Source organism: Pan paniscus, chromosome 9, assembly GCF_029289425.2.
Source record: "Pan paniscus chromosome 9, NHGRI_mPanPan1-v2.0_pri, whole genome shotgun sequence".
NCBI lineage: Eukaryota > Metazoa > Chordata > Mammalia > Primates > Hominidae > Pan > Pan paniscus.
In genome coordinates this window covers 62,516,311-62,531,788 of record NC_073258.2, presented here as the reverse complement: position 1 = coordinate 62,531,788, position 15,478 = coordinate 62,516,311, and the positions used below count along the sequence as shown (strand labels likewise).

Here is a 15,478-nt window from a genome sequence, read left to right as displayed (position 1 = left end):
GCCAGGTACCACTCCAGTTGCATGGGATACTTTAGTGAACAAAACCAACAACAAAAATCCCCAAGAAGTCATTTATTCTAGGACCTTCACCAGCTTTTCTCCATGCCTGGAATCTTCTCAATGCAGAGCTGTCTCTAACCAAAGGAATCTAGTAGTATTACTGAGAAGAATGACTGCCTGGTCATGTAGTAGCGGTGGTAACAAAAATGGCAGCAAATCCTTATACATTGCTTACAATGTGCCAGGGAGTGTTCTACAAGCACTAACATTATTTAAACCTCACAAGGTAGATGACATAATACATTATTACCTTCCCCATTTTACAGATGAGAAATTTGAGGCCAAGAGAGGAAAAATAATTTGTCCAAGGTCACGTCGTTAGTAAGTGGCAGAGCTGGTATTCAGATGCAGGCTGCACGGGTCCACAGTCTGTGCTCTTAACTACTGGACTAAGCTGTCTCTTACATAATTGATAGACTAGTATGTAACTAGGCAGGAAAAATGCCAGCAAAGAAGTGTGAAGTGCCCTAGGCAGAAAAAGCAGAGAGGAAACAGGGGTCTCCTGGAAAGCTTTATCTTTAGGGTTATGGTTGCAACACAGTGGCAGTTGTTTCTTTTCATCTATTCCAAGACCCACAAGTTGCTCTGGGGGTGTCCTATGACCCGCTGCTGTGCCAAATCTATAAAGAAATTTCAAAATGCTCTGGAGTGTTAGCGATTAAATTAGCATCGGTAAAATGTTTTGCAATTTATAAGCTCTTTTCATATTTCTAACCTTACGTAATCCTACAACCATCTTGAGAAGTAGCCATTACAATGTATATTATCCCAATTTTACACAGAGGCTCCGGAAGGTTAAGGCACCTCCTCCACCTCGCTGGTGAAGTCCCACCTTATTGGACGTATGTTCGCGGTTTCCTCATTCATTAAATTTTAGAGAGAGAGAGAGTGTCTCGCTCTGTCGCCAGGCTGGAGTGCAGTGGCATGATCTTGGCTCACTGCAACCTCCGCCTCTCGGGTTCAAGCGATTCTCCTGCCTCAGCCTCCCAAGTAGCTGGGACTACAGGTGCGTGCCACCACGCCTGGCTAATTTTTTGTATTTTTAGTAGAGACGGGGTTTCACCATGTTAGCTAGGATGGTCTCGATCTCCTGACCTCGTGATCCTCCCGCCTCGGCCTCCCAAAGTGCTGGGATTACAGGCGTGAGCCACTGCGCCCGGCCGCATTAAATAACACTGATAGCTACTACCTAGGTACCCACACCACGATAAACTTGTCAACCAAGATCGTTTCCTTTAATCCTCCCTACAAGTCTGCAAGGTGGGAATTATTCCTATTCTACAGGAAAGGACACAGAAGTCAGAGCTCAAGGCATTCCTCCAGGTCTCAAGTCAGCAGAACCCGGCTTCATAACTGTGACGCCAAACCCGTGCTCTTAACCACTAGTCATAGGCCACCATCCAGGGCTGTTTTGAGGATCTGTTATGCAGAAACGCCCATGCCTGTCTCTACGTACGACGATCCCCTCCAGTTTAGGGCAGTGGAGACTCACAAGCTCATGAAGCTCTTTAATTCGTCCACCGCTACCTGCCGCCTTCCCTTTGTACCTAGGGCAGTATTCCTCACGCTTCCCAATCCACTTAAAAACGAGGCTTCTTTGGCAAACAACAACAAAGCATAAAACCCAAGCCCAAAACAACAGCACCAAAAATTCTGACTTCTGGTCACTTAACCCACTCCTCGTCAATCACTCTCACCTCCAAACTCCAACGTCGGTTGTCATGGGGACATCGTCCCGGCTTCCGGAAGCCGGCTTTAAATTCCGGAAGTAAATGGAGGAGGCGGGCCCGTCTGCGCCGTGCGGCCTGCTAGTCCCCGGCTTTCTCTTCCCGCTGTATGGCCAGTCTGGCCGCCATGTTGGAGCCTTCGCTGTTCGGGGCCCGGCCTGCTCCGGGCCCTCCCAGCGTCGCCGCTAGCTGACTTAGGGTTCCCGCCCACACTGCGCACGGCCTTGCTGAGGGCCGGCTCGTAGTGGGAGGCTTCGCGTTCACCTGAACATTTCCGCCTCCTCTGGATGGGGGATGAGAGGCGGGGCTGATGCATCGCAGCAGTCCTGGACCCTCACTTCGGACTTGGAGAAGAAACGCCGAGGAGGAACGGCAGTTAGGGGGTTAGCACCTTGGCGCGCTGGGAGCCGGCCACCCCTGGCCTCCGGACTTCACTTCCCAGGAGGCCTCGCGCGCGACTGGAAGTGCTGCGAGCCTATAAGAAGGCGAGGCGGCGCCCGCCGCTCTGCTCTGGGGCGGCATTGCCAGCCGGCTGTAGGCATTCAGGGCAGTGTCTTCTGCATCTCCTAGGAACCTCGGGAGCGGCAGCTCCGGCGCCTGGTAGCGAGAGGCGGGTTCCGGAGATCCCGGCCTCACTTCGTCCCACTGTGGTTAGGGGTGAGAAGGATCCCGGGGCTGGGAGTTCAGGGACCTGGGTTCGAATGCTGGTTCCGCTGCTATCTCGCTTCGCACTGTCGCGACCCCCTTGCTCGGCCTCAATTTTCTCTTTTAGAAAGTGGGCACCTTTCTCCGCGCTCTTTCTTCCAACGCGGTGGTTATAAAGGCACGAAAGCTCTTCAGAGGACGCAGAAAGCAGCTGGAGCTCCTCGCCCCAATTTTCACCCATTGTTAGCTGGCACGAGCACCCAGCAGAGGAGTCAGGGATCACCCCTCGGGTGCCTGGAACGGTTCTTTGGACACCTGAGCCGGACCTAGGCACAGCCTGAAGTCGGGGTCTATAATTATTCCGGTGCTAAGGGGTAACTTGTTCACCTACCTCCTTGGCAGGAATATTGAGCCCTTCACTCCTGATGTTCCGACTTTAACAGAAGCTACCTTTGAGAATAAGGAATCCTCAGAGCTGAGAGGGAGTGGACCCGAATTCCTGTACCAGCTCTGCCACTTACCTTGGCTAAGTCATTTTCTTGTTTTGGGCCCCAGTGTCACAGTGTTTTTGATTTGTAAGATGAGGGTTTAGGGCTTGTATCCTAAATCTGGTCCTCAAGATTCTTGAAGTCCCCCAGTCCATCGGGGAGGGAGAGCAACAAACTGATTTTCTACCCTTTCATTTATTTGTAGTTCTAAATTATAAAAGTAACACTGCAAGAGTTTGGAGTAGAGCCTTTTTCTTTTTCTTTCTTTCTTTCTTTTTTTTCTGAGACAGAGTCTCACTCTGTCGCCCAGGCTGGAATGCAGTGGCACGATCTCGGCTCACTGCAACCTCCGCCTCCCGGGTTCAAGCGATTCCCCTGCCTCAGCCTCCCAAGTAGCTGGGATTACAGGCGCCCGCTACCGCGCCCGGCTAATTTTTGTATTTTTAGTAGAGACGGGGTTTCTCCATGTTGGTCAGGCTGGTCTCGAACTCCTGACCTCATGTGATCCGCCCGCCTCGGCCTCCCAAAGTGCTGGGATTACAGGCGTGAGCTACCGCGCCCAGCCTGCGTAGAGCCTTTTTCTAAGACTAAGGGCTGGATGGGAACTAGCATTTCTTACCCCTGGACGTGACCTGTTTTAGCTCAGCTGGGAGAATCCTTTTTCGCAAGAAATTAATAATATCTTGTGACGTGAAAATTATGTGAAACTCAGACTTCAGTGTCCATAAATAAATATTACTGGAACACAGCCGTGGTGCTCATTTGTTAAGATGTTTATGTGGCTGCTCTTGCATGGGCAGAGTTGATGACATAGTTGTGACAGACCATGTGCTCTACAAAGCCTAGAATATTTACTACCTGGACCTTTACAGAAGAGCTTGCTGACTGCTCCCTTAGAATGGGGCTCTGCAAAGTGAGCACACCCTGGGATCACAGCCCAGCCTGCCCTTAGAACAAATGAGAGGATATTTTCAAGCATTTGCCTTGCAGTTTTCACGGTTTTTTTGTTTTGTTTTGTTTTTGAGACAGAGTCTAGCTCTGTCGCCCAGGCTAGAGTGCAGTGGTGCGATCTCGGCTCACTTCAGCCTTCTCCTCCTGGGCTCAAGCCATCCTCCCACCTCAGCCTCCTGAGTAGCTGAGACTACAGGTGCATGCCATCACTCCCAGCTAATTTTTTTTTTTTTTTTTTTAGAGATGAGGGCTCACTGTTGCTCAGGCTGGTCTGGAACTCCTGGGTATTTATTTATTTATAGACAGAGTCTATCTCTGTTGCACAGGCTGCAGTGCAGTGGCGTGATCTTGGCTCACTGCAACCTCTGCCTCCTGGGTTCAAGCAATTCTCGTGCCTCAGCTTCCTGAGTACCTTGGACTACAAGCGCATGCCACTGTGCCTGGCTAATTTTTGTATTTTTAGTAGAGACGGGGTTTTGCCATGTTGGCCAGGCTGGTCTCGAACCCCTGACTTCAGGTAACCCACCTGCCTGGGCCTCCCAAAGTGCTGGGATTACAGGCATGAATCACTGTGCTGGTCCTTCACTGCATTCTTCCTTTTCTCCTGCTTTGCTCTATTTCAGGAAATAGGAGGGCTTATCTGTGTATTGTGAGCAGGGCAATATAACTTTGCAGCTCTCTGTCAGGAAAGTGTGCCCAGGGTCTATTCTAAGTCTGTCACAGAGCAGTAAACCAGGACCTTTTCTAGGGTGTGGCTACAGATCCTTTCGGACTGCATTTACTTTTTCCTCTTACAAAGAAAAAAAAAACAGTTGTGGAAGTAGATATTGTCAGATGAGTGAGCCTGCTGATCAAGATCTCTTACATTTCACTGAAGGATGGAGAGTGTTTTAGGTGAACATCTGGTGATCTGAAACGTCCTCTGCCCTTGGAGGAATTGAGGAGGCAGTTCTGAGGCTGGGTAGCAAATCTCTGAGTTAAGTAGTTGAGTCACAAATCTTCTAGGAGGCTGGTGGCATGATTTTCTCCTGCCAGCTTCATGGAAGCTTTTTCCCCGCAGCCCTTGGACCTTCTTTCCTTTTTTTTTTTTTTTTGAGACAGAGTCTCACTTTGTCCCCCAGGCTGGAGAGCAGTGGCGCGATCTCGGCTCACTGCAACGTCCCCCTCCAGGGTTCAAGCAATTCTCCTGCCTCAGCCTCCCTGGTAGCTGGAATTACAGGCGTGCGCCACCACACCCAGCACATTTTTGCATTTTCAGTAGAGACGTGGTTTCACCATGTTGGCCAGGCTGGTCTCAAACTCCTGACCTCAGGTGATCTATCTGCGTCGGCCTCCCAAAGTGCTGGGATTACAGGCTTGAGCCACCGTGCCTGGCCGGACCTTCCTTTCTCAGAGATTACTGCCAACTTGGGTCACCTTGTGCATCTTTACCTAAGTAGGTGGACCCCTAGCATGGGGAGAGCTGGCATGGCATGGCTGAGGGCCACTGAGAGGCCTGGGCAGGCACAAGGAACATGAGCTGCATGTTAGTAGTTAGGATGAAGTGCGTGACAGCGATGACTAAGAATTCTATGTATATATATATATATATTTTTAGATGGAGTCTAGCTCAGTCGCCAGGCCGGAGTGCAGTGGCGTGATCGCAGCTCACTGCAACCTCCACCTCCCGGGTTCAAGCGATTTTCCTGCCTCAGCCTCCCGAGTAGCTAGCTGGGACTATAGGCACGCGCCACCATGCCCAGCTAATTTTTTATTTTTAGTAGAGATGGGGGCGGGGGTTCACCATATTGGCCAGGATGGTCTCGATCTCTTGACCTTATGATCTGCCCGCCTCGGCCTCCCAAAGTGCTAGGATTACAGGTGTGAGCCACCTCACCCAGCCTTTCTTTTTTTTTTTTTTTTTTGAGATGAAGTTTCGCTCTCATTGCTCAGGGTGGAGTGCAATGGCACAATCTTGGCTCATTGCAACCTCTGCCTCCCTGGTTCAAGCAATTCTCCTGCCTCAGCCTCCTGAGTAGCTGGGATTACAGGCGCCCACCACCACTCCTGGCTAATTTTGTATTTTTAGTAGAGACCGGGGTTTCACCATGTTGATCAGTCTGGTCTCGAACTCCTGACCTCAGGTGATCCACCTGCCTCAGCCTCCCAAAGTGCAGGATTACAGGCATAAGCCATCGCGCCCAGCAAAGAATTCTAATACTTGACTTCTACAGTGTGCTACATTCATTTTCTCACTTGATCTGACAACCTGTGGTCAAGGAAGCAGCGTGGGCCTTGAAGCTAAACATACAGGATTTGGAACTCCCCACCCACTCTCACTGGGTCCTCATGCTAATTACTTATCTCTCTCAGCCTTAGTTTCCTCACGGAATAATATGCCTCCCAGGGTTAAGAGGAGTAAATGGGATCTTGTGTGTAAGGCTCTGGTGCTCGTAGCTGGTGTTCGTTATTCTTACTGTTCAAGTATTCTTACTGCCATGCCTTTCTTGCAGGTGAGTCCTGCAAATGTTAAGTGATTTGCTCAAGGTGCCCATTTCGCAGGAATTGGAGCCCAGGCCAGTTCTCTGAGCCTATCATTAGGGCTAAAGGTGAGCAGTCAAATGTTTTACCTCCGTGGGGGCTATTGGCTGTTAGCTGCTTCCGAGTGAGGGACCTCAACGCAGGAAGCCACACTGTTGCCTTCTTGGTGTGAGTCCGTGGGACAGGGTGACTGCCTTGATGCCTGGGCCCGTGCTGCCTACATATTAGCTGAAAGCAGGGCCAGTCCTGTGGCTTTGCCCACTCACCTAGCGTTTAAGAGCAACTGCTCAGGGCTTTAAGCATTTGCCATGCCTGAAACCAGAGTTGGTTTCTGGGTTTATCAAGGACTTCTGGAAATCTCAAAATAAATCTCTTGCTTTCTGGACCATGAGTTGTTGCTTCCTCTTTTCTTCTCTGGACTTTCCCCAGAGGAAGAGAAAGCAGAAGTCTCAGGGCTGGAGACAGCTGAGGGGCATCAGCTGGTTCAAGGTGTGGAGTGTGGGCAGTGGAGTGAAGGCCTGGTTACCTCTCCAGTGAAGATTAGCCCCATAGAGCTTACTCTATGGGGAAGAACTTTTCTGACTCCTTCCTGTCTAGGGTAATAGTGGGGTGTTTGCTCTTTTCAGACTGTAATTTTTGCCTTCTTATCTTAGAACCCAAGGCCTGGGTGTTTGCGTGATTTAGCCTGGATTTTGATTCCTGTCCCTTTTTTCCTGGGGGGTATGGGGTGGTAATTCTTTACCTTCTGGTCCTGTGAGGGGAGAGGAATCCCAGGACTCTGGGTCTTGGGCCTTGGCATCTGGCCTTCGCCAGGGCCAGCCATAGCCTTGAGTTTGCTGCTCTGTCTGGGCACTGCCAGGTGCTGGGGTGGGGCCTCAGTCATTGTGACTGAAGATCAGGCCCACCCAGGCATTGAGGCCTCGGGTGGGGGGTGGCGCCCAGGCTGATGCAGGGGAACTGAAGCAAAAAGATTCCATCCCACAGGCCAAGAGCGAAATCAGTGTTACCTCCTTTAGCCAGAGAACTGGGTGCACCTGAGCCAGTGGAGATTTGTGACTTCTCCTTCTTCTAGGAGTGCGTGATCAGAATGGTGTCTGGACGGTTCTACTTGTCCTGCCTGCTGCTGGGGTCCCTGGGCTCTATGTGCATCCTCTTCACTATCTACTGGATGCAGTACTGGCGTGGTGGCTTTGCCTGGAATGGCAGCATCTACATGTTCAACTGGCACCCAGTGCTTATGGTTGCTGGCATGGTGGTATTCTATGGAGGTGGTGAGTAAGAGGTCAGGAAGGGAGGTGGGATAGGGCCCAGGCTGGACAAAGCTGCACTTTCCCTCTCCAAGGCTGGCCTTTGTAAATGTTGGGCTTGGGGCTATGGGGGTAGGGTGGGTTGGGCTGTCTCTGGGCCTAGCTGTCATTTGGGGGAGGAAGGGGTTAAGACGGGGGGCATCTCAGAAGGGTGGCTTCACAGATACTCTAGGGCAGGAGTTGGCAAACTTTCTATAGAGGGTCAGATAAATATTTCAGTTTTGCAAGACAGAATCTGTGTTGCAGGTACTCAGCTCTGCCACTGTATTGTGAGAGCAGCCATAGACAACACATACACACAAGTGTGGATCACGTGTTCCAATAAAGCTTTATTTGCAAACATAGGTAGGGAGCTGGATTTGGCCTTTGAGCTGTAGTGTTTTGTTTTGTTTTTTTTTTTTCTAGACGGAGTCTTGCTGTGTCGCCCAGGCTGGAGTGCAGTGGCGTGATAGCGGCTCACTGCAAGCTCCACCTCCCGGGTTTGCACCATTCTCCTGCCTCAGCCTCCCGAGTAGCTGGGACTACAGGCGCCTGCCACCGTGACCGGCTAATTTTTTTTTGTATTTTTAGTAGAGACAGGGTTTCACCGTGTTAGCCAGGATGGTCTTGATCTCCTGACCTTGTGATCTGCCCACCTCAGCCTCCCGAAGTGCTGGGATTACAGGCTTGAGCCATCATGCCCGACCTGAGCTGTAGTTTTTAACCAGCTCTAGAGAACAGGAGATTGAAGCCTCTCATGGTTTAGTCAAGCCACTGAATGAGGGACTTGCTTGCTCTTCCGGGATCCATCTTTTTTTTTTTTTTTCTTTTTTTGAGATGGAGTTTTGCTCTTGTTGCCCAGGCTGGAGTGCAATGGCGTGATCTTGGCTCACTGCAACCTCCGCCTCCTGGGTTCAGGCCATTCTCCTGCCTCAGCCTCCCAAGTACCTGAGATTATAGGTGCCCGCCATCATGCCCAGCTAATTTTTATATTTTTTAGTAGAGATGGGGTTTCACCATGTTGGTCAGGCTGGCCTCGAACTCCTGACCTCAGGTGATCCACCCGCCTCTGCCTCCCAAAGTGCTGGGATTACAGGCGTGAGCCACTGCGCCCAACCTGGGATCCATCTTTGTAATCTTTGTCCCATGCTTTCAAATCTGTGCCTTGGGGCCCCGGTGAGCCTCATTTTCCCCATTTGTAAAATGGCAATACGATGCCATTGATGATAGCAGCTTACCATGTGCAGTTCACATATATCATCCCATTTTGTTCTTACAAGTTTGTGAGGTGGGCTCTGTTATATCCCTTTTACAGATGAGGAAATTGAGAGTTAGACAGGAGAGGCCAGGCCAGGCGTGGTGGCTCACGCCTGTAATCCCAGCACTTTGGGAGACTGAGGCGGGCGGATCATGAGGTCAGGGGATCGAGACCATCCTCGCTAACACAGTGAAACCCCGTCTCTACTAAAAATACAAAAAATTAGCCGGGTATGGTGGCAGGCACCTGTAGTCCCAGCTACTTGGGAGGCTGAGGCAGGAGAATGGCGTGAACCCGGGAGGCGGAGCTTGCAGTGAGCTGAGATTGCGCCGCTGCACTCCAGCCTGGATGATAGAACGAGACTCTGTCTCAAAAAAAAAAAAAAAAAAAAAAAAGAAAGGAGAGGCCAAACAGCTAAGAGGCAGAGCCTGGATTTGGACCTATGTTGCCTGACCTTAGTACCTGTGTTGACAGCCAGCCTCACTTGTGACAATTCAGTTTGATGAAACAATGACTGTCATGATGCTTTTTAGCCTAGAAACTGTAAACAAGCTGAATTTATTATTGTGAAAATAGAATGAGAGGTCCAAGAAACCTGCTTCCCCCCTCCACTTTTTTTTTAGGAGACAGGTTTCCCTCTTTTTCAGGCTAGAGTGCAGTGGGATGATCATAGCTTGCTGCAGCCTTGAACTCTTAGGCTCAAGTGATCCTCCCACCTCAGTCCCCCAAGTAGCTGAGAGAACAGGCATGTGCCACCATGCCCGGGTAATATTTTTTATTTTTATTTTTTGTGGACACAGGATCTTGCTATGTTGCCCAGGCTGATCTTGAACTTCTGGCCTCCCAAAGTGCTGACATGAGTCACCGTGCCCAACCCTCCTCCCTTTTTAATTGGAATCTATTTATTTATTTATTTCTCTCTGTGGCCCAGGCTAGATTGCAGTGGCATGATCATAGCTCACTGTAACCTCAAACTCCTGGCCTCAAGCAGTCCTCCCACCTTGGCCTCCCAAAAAGTGCTGGAATTACAGGCATGAGCCACCTTGCCTGACCACTCCTCCCTTTTTAACTGGCCCTTCTCTCCTCCCTTCATGGCTGTTATCCCACAAATCATGGGAGGGTAGAAGATGCCGAGGAGTTGATACCAGTGCCCTAGCATTTCCTGTTCCCTTGCTGGGAAGCTGTGTAGGATCCTATCAGGGTTATTCCCTGATGTCTGCGTGAGCTCGAGGGGAGAGGCTGAGCCCTGGCACTACTCTCTCCTGCAGCGTCGTTGGTGTACCGCCTGCCCCAGTCGTGGGTGGGGCCCAAACTGCCCTGGAAACTCCTCCATGCAGCGCTGCACCTGATGGCCTTCGTCCTCACTGTTGTGGGGCTGGTTGCTGTCTTTACGTTTCACAACCATGGAAGGACTGCCAACCTCTACTCCCTGCACAGCTGGCTGGGCATCACCACTGTCTTCCTCTTCGCCTGCCAGGTGGGTTCTCTCTGTTCTCCTCCTCGAGGTTCCCAGAGCCATGAGCTCTGGTTGGGGGTTCACTTGCATGAGCACCAAATATTCCTCTGCTCACTGCTTGGAGAGAGACTTGCAGGTTGTTATCTTGTAGAACTGACAGTTTATTCAAGGGCTGTGGGAGGTCAGTGGCCTGAACTTACCCTGTTCCTTTTATCCCTCCCATTGCCCGTCTCTCATCCCAGAGCGCTCTCTGCTAACTTTGTCATGGCACGCACTATGCTGACTCTAATCAGCCATCTGGCTTCCACTTTCCCCACTCCCACCTCTGTGAACCAAAAGAATTCTTGAAGTGGTTTCCATATTCTGATCTCAGGTCTGTGCGAGTGAAGAGTTTTATGAGGAAGGACTGGAAGGAACCAGAGACAAACAAGGTGGTTGGGTTTGCTGGGAGTGGGATGGTAGCTAAGCATGTCATTTACTGTTCTTGTTGCTTGGGTAATAGGCCACAATGAGGAAGCTAGCACGGTAGTGGGCAATGCCAGGTGGGAAGGTTTGAGTTGTGAAAGAAGAGCCAGGGAGCAGAGATGGGGAGGAGGCACTGATGGGGTGGGATGTGCTTTGGTCACACATAGCACAGTCGGGTGCGTCCTCCCTTTTGTCCACAGTGGTTCCTGGGCTTTGCTGTCTTCCTCCTGCCCTGGGCGTCCATGTGGCTGCGCAGCCTCCTAAAACCTATCCACGTCTTTTTTGGAGCCGCCATCCTCTCTCTGTCCATCGCATCCGTCATTTCGGGCATTAATGAGAAGCTTTTCTTCAGTTTGTGAGTGCAGTGGGGTCCCCAACTCTAAGGTGAAGAGGAGGGAATAGGGTCTTCAAAAGATACACCCTGTGATCACAGGACTCACCCAAGGGAGGAGAGATTTTGGGGTTGGGTCCACTCCTGATCTGGAAAGTAACAGAATTGATCTTTCTTTAGGTTGAAATTGGTAAGTCAGCAGATATTTATTGAGCATCAGTTTGATTTAGCACCTGGTGTGTGTCAGAAACAGTACTAAGCACCTTACATTTAATCCTGTCAACCACCCTACATCATTGGTATTGATTGGTATTGTTGTCATTGCCATTTTCTTTTTTTTTTTTTTTTTTTTTTGAGATGGAGTCTCACTCTGTCGCCCAGGCTGGAGTGTAGTGGCACAATCTTGGCTCACTGCAACCTCCACCTGCCGGGTTCAAGCAATTCTCCTGCCTCTGCCTCCCAAGTAGCTGGGTCTACAAGTGTGTGCCACCATGCCCGGCTAATTTTTTGAATTTTTAGTAGGGACAGGGTTTCACCACGCTGGGCAGGCTGGTCTCGGACTCCTGACCTCATGATCTGCCCGCCTCGGCCTCCCAGAGTGCTGGGATTACAGGCATGAGCCACCGCACCCGGCCGTCATTGCCATTTTCAATTGAGGGAACAGATTCTGCAATAGGACTGTTCAGGTAAAAAAAAAAAAAAAAAAAAAATGAGGGAACAGAGGGGTTACGTAACTTACCCAAGGGCACACAGCCAGTAAGTGGCAGAGCTGGGACTCAGGTTAGGCAGTCTGACTCTAGAGCCTTGCATGCCTGACCACTACTGTCCATTCTTTTGAGGCAATGGGGTGTAGTGGAAAAGCAACTAGGACTTAAGGTCAGACCTTGGTTTCGATCTTGGCTGTGCTATTTACTAGTTATGCAACTTTGGGCAAGTTAATTTCATTGCTTTGAGCTTCAGTTTCCTCATGGGTAAAAGGATTATTACAGCTGGGTGCTGTGGCATGCACCTGTAGTCCCAGCTACTAGGGAGGCTGAGGTGGAAGGAGTCCAGCCTGGGCAACATAGGAAGACCTTCTGTCTCTCCTTTTATCCCCCCAGCCAAGAGATAGCATCTCACTCTGTTGCCTAGGTTGGAGAGCAATGGTGTGACCATAGCTCACTGCAGCATCAAACTCCTGCACTCAAGCGATCTTCCCAATGTAGCCTCCTAAGCAAGCTAGGACTACAGGCATGGACCACCTCACCTAGCTAAGTTTTATTTTTGTAGAGACAGGATCTCACTATGTTGCACAGGCTAGTCTCCAACTCCTGGGGTAAAGCAATCCTCATGCCTTGGCCTCCCAAAGTGCTGGGATTACAAGAGTGAGCCACTGCACCTGGCTCATTATACAAATATTTGCAGGGACTTAGAAAGGGTGTTAAAATTCAGCTGGGCATGGTGGCTCACGCCTGTAATCCCAGCACTTTGGGAGGCCGAGGCGGGCGGATCACAAGGTCAGGAGATCGAGACCATCCTGGCTAACATGGTGAAACCCTGTCTCTACTAAAAATACAAAAAATTAGCCGGGCGTGGTGGCAGGCACCTGCAGTCCCAGCTACTCGGGAGGCTGAGACAGGAGAATGGCGTGAACCCAGGAGGCGGAGCTTGCAGTGAGCCGAGATCGTGCCACTGCACTCCAGCCTGGGTGACAGAGCAAGACTCTGCCTCAAAAAAAAAAAAAAAAAAAAGAAAGGGTGTTAAAATTCTGGATCACATGTGGACCCGGGAAGGTTTTCTCACCCTCTGTTAGTGACATCGAGTCTCCCACTAGACAAAAATAGGTGGAAAAATCTCTCGAGGGCTCACATTGTTTTGTCATCTTCAGGAAAAACACCACCAGGCCATACCACAGCCTGCCCAGTGAGGCGGTCTTTGCCAACAGCACCGGGATGCTGGTGGTGGCCTTTGGGCTGCTGGTGCTCTACATCCTTCTGGCTTCATCTTGGAAGCGCCCAGAGCCGGGGATCCTGACCGACAGACAGGTATGGGTTCCAGTCCCACATTCCAGGGTGGGACAGGGCCAGGTCTAGAGAAGGATCTCCCACGAAAGGCTGGGGCCTTGACAAGAAGACTTACCCTGTGGCACAGCAGGAAACCAAGTAACTTGAGGGTGGAGTTAGGGTGGCTGATGGGGAACACTGGTCCCAAACCAGCGCATACCAGTGAAATGCTGGGACTCCCCAGTCTGTCCATTGGGAGACAGAATTTCCCCCCCAAATCACTGTGGTTCTGTGGGGTGAAGTGTGGCCTTATCTTCTTCCCCAAGGAAGGGCTTGACTGTGACAAGGGTGTGTGATTTCTCCTTTACCAGCCTGGGGGCTAGTCTAGTGGGATGGGTGCCTGGTGACCAGCTGAGTGCTCAGAGCAGGTCTTGATGGGATGTAGGGAGACGGGGTGTGTACCAGGCTCAGGGACTTTGGGGCTTCCCTGAGGGATTTGGTGGCTTGGATGGGGACCACCCTGCAGGTTGGGGGTCTGTCTGAACAGCTTGGGCCTGGTGTGACTCCTGCATCATGTCATTAACTCCTGGGCATCTGCCTCTCTTTCCAGCCCCTGCTGCATGATGGGGAGTGAAGCAGCAGGAAGGGGCTCCCAAGAGCTCCTGGTGGTGCAGCCTGTGCTCCCCTCAGAAGCTCTGCTCTTCCCAGGGCTCCTGGCTGGTTTCAGCAGGCGACTTTCTTCGAATGCTGGGCCCAGACTTCTTGCCTGGGTGCTGGCCTGCCCTCTCCGGCCACTTGCTGCCTGTCTGCTTTCCTTGGTGGCTTTGCCTGGGTGCTGGGCCTGCCCTCTCCGGCCGCTTGCTGCCTGTCTGCTTTCCTTGGTGGCTTTGCCTGGGTGCTGGGCCTGCCCTCTCCGGCCGCTTGCTGCCTGTCTGCTTTCCTTGGTGGCTTTGCCTGGGTGCTGGGCCTGCCCTCTCCGGCCGCTTGCTGCCTGTCTGCTTTCCTTGGTGGCTTTGGCTTCTGCACTCCTTGGCGTCAGCCTCTCAGGTCCTCCATTCACACGAGGTCCTCCTCGCTCTGGCCGCTCTTGCTGCTCCTGTCTGAAGAAATCAGACTGATTTCCTCTTAAGACTCCTAGGGATGTGGTGAAGAGCTGGGACTCAAGTGCAGTCCACGGTGTGAAACATGAGGGAGGTGAGGTGTCCGTCCATTTCCCCCATAAAGGTGTGCATTTCAGTTAGGCTGCCCCGCCACAGAGCAGGCTTCATCTGCTCTGCCATCCAGCCCCATCTGGATGTGAGGTGGGGTGGAGACATCATGGGGTGATTGCAGAAAGGGGGAGTGGCGGCCCACGCAGCTTCTGCTGAGGAGCTGACTGCTCTGAGCTGTTCTGTTTCGTATTGCTGCTCTGTGTCTGCATGTATTGTGACCGTGCGGCTCCACCTCTTCCAGCTGCTGCTACAGCTGAGGCCTGGATCCCGGCCTTTCCCTGTGACTTACGTGTCTGTCACCGGCAGGCAGCCCTACAAATCCTGGTGACCTGCTCTCCCAAGAACAGAGCCTGTCCCCAGATGTCCCAGTAGCGATGAGTAACAGAGGTGGCTGTGGACTTCCTTTACTTCTCCTTGCTGGATCAGGGCCTTCCTGCCTCCCACTGGGCAGGTCCGGCCTTGCTCTCTTGGCAGGGCCCCAGCCCCTCTGACCACTCTGCAGCTCACCATGCAACTGATGCCAAAGTTGTGGTGTCCTGTGTGCAGCAGCCCTGGGAGCCACTGCCACCTTCAGAGGGGTTCCTTGCTGAGACCCACATTGCTTCACCTGCCCCCACCATGGCTGCTTGCCTGGCCCAACCTAGCGTTCTGTGCCATGCTAGAGCTTGAGCTGTTGCTCTTCTTCAGGGGAGGAAATAGGGTGGGGAGCGGGAAGGGTCTTGCTCCTCTCCTAAGTGTTGCTGCTGTGGCTTTTTTGCCTTCTCCAAAGACGCACTGCCAGGTCCCAAGCTTCAGACTGCTGTGCTTAGTAAGCAAGTGAGAAGCCTGGGGTTTGGAGCCCACCTACTCTCTGGCAGCATCAGCATCCTACTCCTGGCAACATCAGGCCAACGTCCACCCCAGCCTCACATTGCCAGATGTTGGCAGAAGGGCTAATATTGACCGTCTTGACTGGCTGGAGCCTTCAAAGCCACTGGGATGTCCTCCAGGCACCTGGGTCCCATGACCAGCTCCCCGTCTCCATAGGGGTAGGCATTTCACTGGTTTATGAAGCTCGAGTTTCATTAAATATGTTAAGAATCAAAGCTGTCTTTGTTC

At 51.6% G+C, this 15,478-nt stretch overlaps 3 protein-coding genes across 12 annotated transcripts in view; 1 reads left to right on the top strand and 2 right to left on the bottom strand.

The window, feature by feature from the left end:
* TMEM138 (transmembrane protein 138) overlaps positions 1-2,239 on the bottom strand; it is a 15,968-nt gene extending 13,729 nt beyond the window's left edge. For 4 of the 8 annotated variants that reach the window (XM_063608508.1, XM_008953843.5, XM_003828447.5 and 1 more), the window contains exon 1: positions 1,758-2,239. The gene's annotated coding sequence lies outside the window, so the exon portion shown is untranslated. Of the gene's footprint in view, positions 1-310 lie in introns of all 8 variants that reach the window. The other 4 variants (XM_055094403.2, XM_034932734.3, XM_034932735.3 and 1 more) reach the window with 4 other exon arrangements.
* Positions 2,209-15,465, top strand: LOC100974743 (lysosomal membrane ascorbate-dependent ferrireductase CYB561A3). 3 transcript variants are annotated; one of them, XM_003828445.5, is made up of 7 exons: positions 2,209-2,444; positions 6,364-6,459; positions 7,464-7,662; positions 10,204-10,412; positions 11,057-11,211; positions 13,055-13,211; positions 13,780-15,465. In XM_003828445.5, the coding sequence occupies exons 3-7, from the start codon at positions 7,479-7,481 to the stop codon at positions 13,801-13,803; spliced, it is 729 nt and encodes a 242-aa protein (XP_003828493.1). In that variant the 5' UTR covers positions 2,209-2,444; positions 6,364-6,459; positions 7,464-7,478; the 3' UTR covers positions 13,804-15,465. The 3 variants fall into 3 exon arrangements, with proteins under 3 accessions (XP_003828493.1, XP_034788623.3, XP_034788621.1); XM_034932732.3 differs by lacking the exons at positions 2,209-2,444; positions 6,364-6,459 and adding an exon at positions 6,505-6,989 and having other exon boundaries at positions 14,622-14,851; XM_034932730.3 differs by lacking the exons at positions 2,209-2,444; positions 6,364-6,459 and adding an exon at positions 6,510-6,989.
* TKFC (triokinase and FMN cyclase) overlaps positions 10,829-15,478 on the bottom strand; it is a 19,921-nt gene continuing 15,271 nt past the window's right edge. The window contains exon 18 of the mRNA XM_055094392.2: positions 10,829-11,336. Coding sequence (XP_054950367.2) covers positions 11,205-11,336 — 132 coding nt within the window. The 3' untranslated portion in view covers positions 10,829-11,204. The remainder of the gene's footprint in view (positions 11,337-15,478) is intronic.

What these genes read in the sequence shown, in the direction of transcription:
- LOC100974743 (XM_034932732.3), top strand. Translation starts at nt 6,954, where the DNA reads ATGGGGAAGAACTTTTCTGACTCCTTCCTGTCTAGG. An exon ending in GGTGGTATTCTATGGAGGTG is followed by an intron (nt 7,663 to 10,203) that starts GTGAGTAAGAGG and finishes TCTCTCCTGCAG; the next exon opens with CGTCGTTGGTGTACCGCCTG. An exon ending in TCTTCCTCTTCGCCTGCCAG is followed by an intron (nt 10,413 to 11,056) that starts GTGGGTTCTCTC and finishes TTTTGTCCACAG; the next exon opens with TGGTTCCTGGGCTTTGCTGT.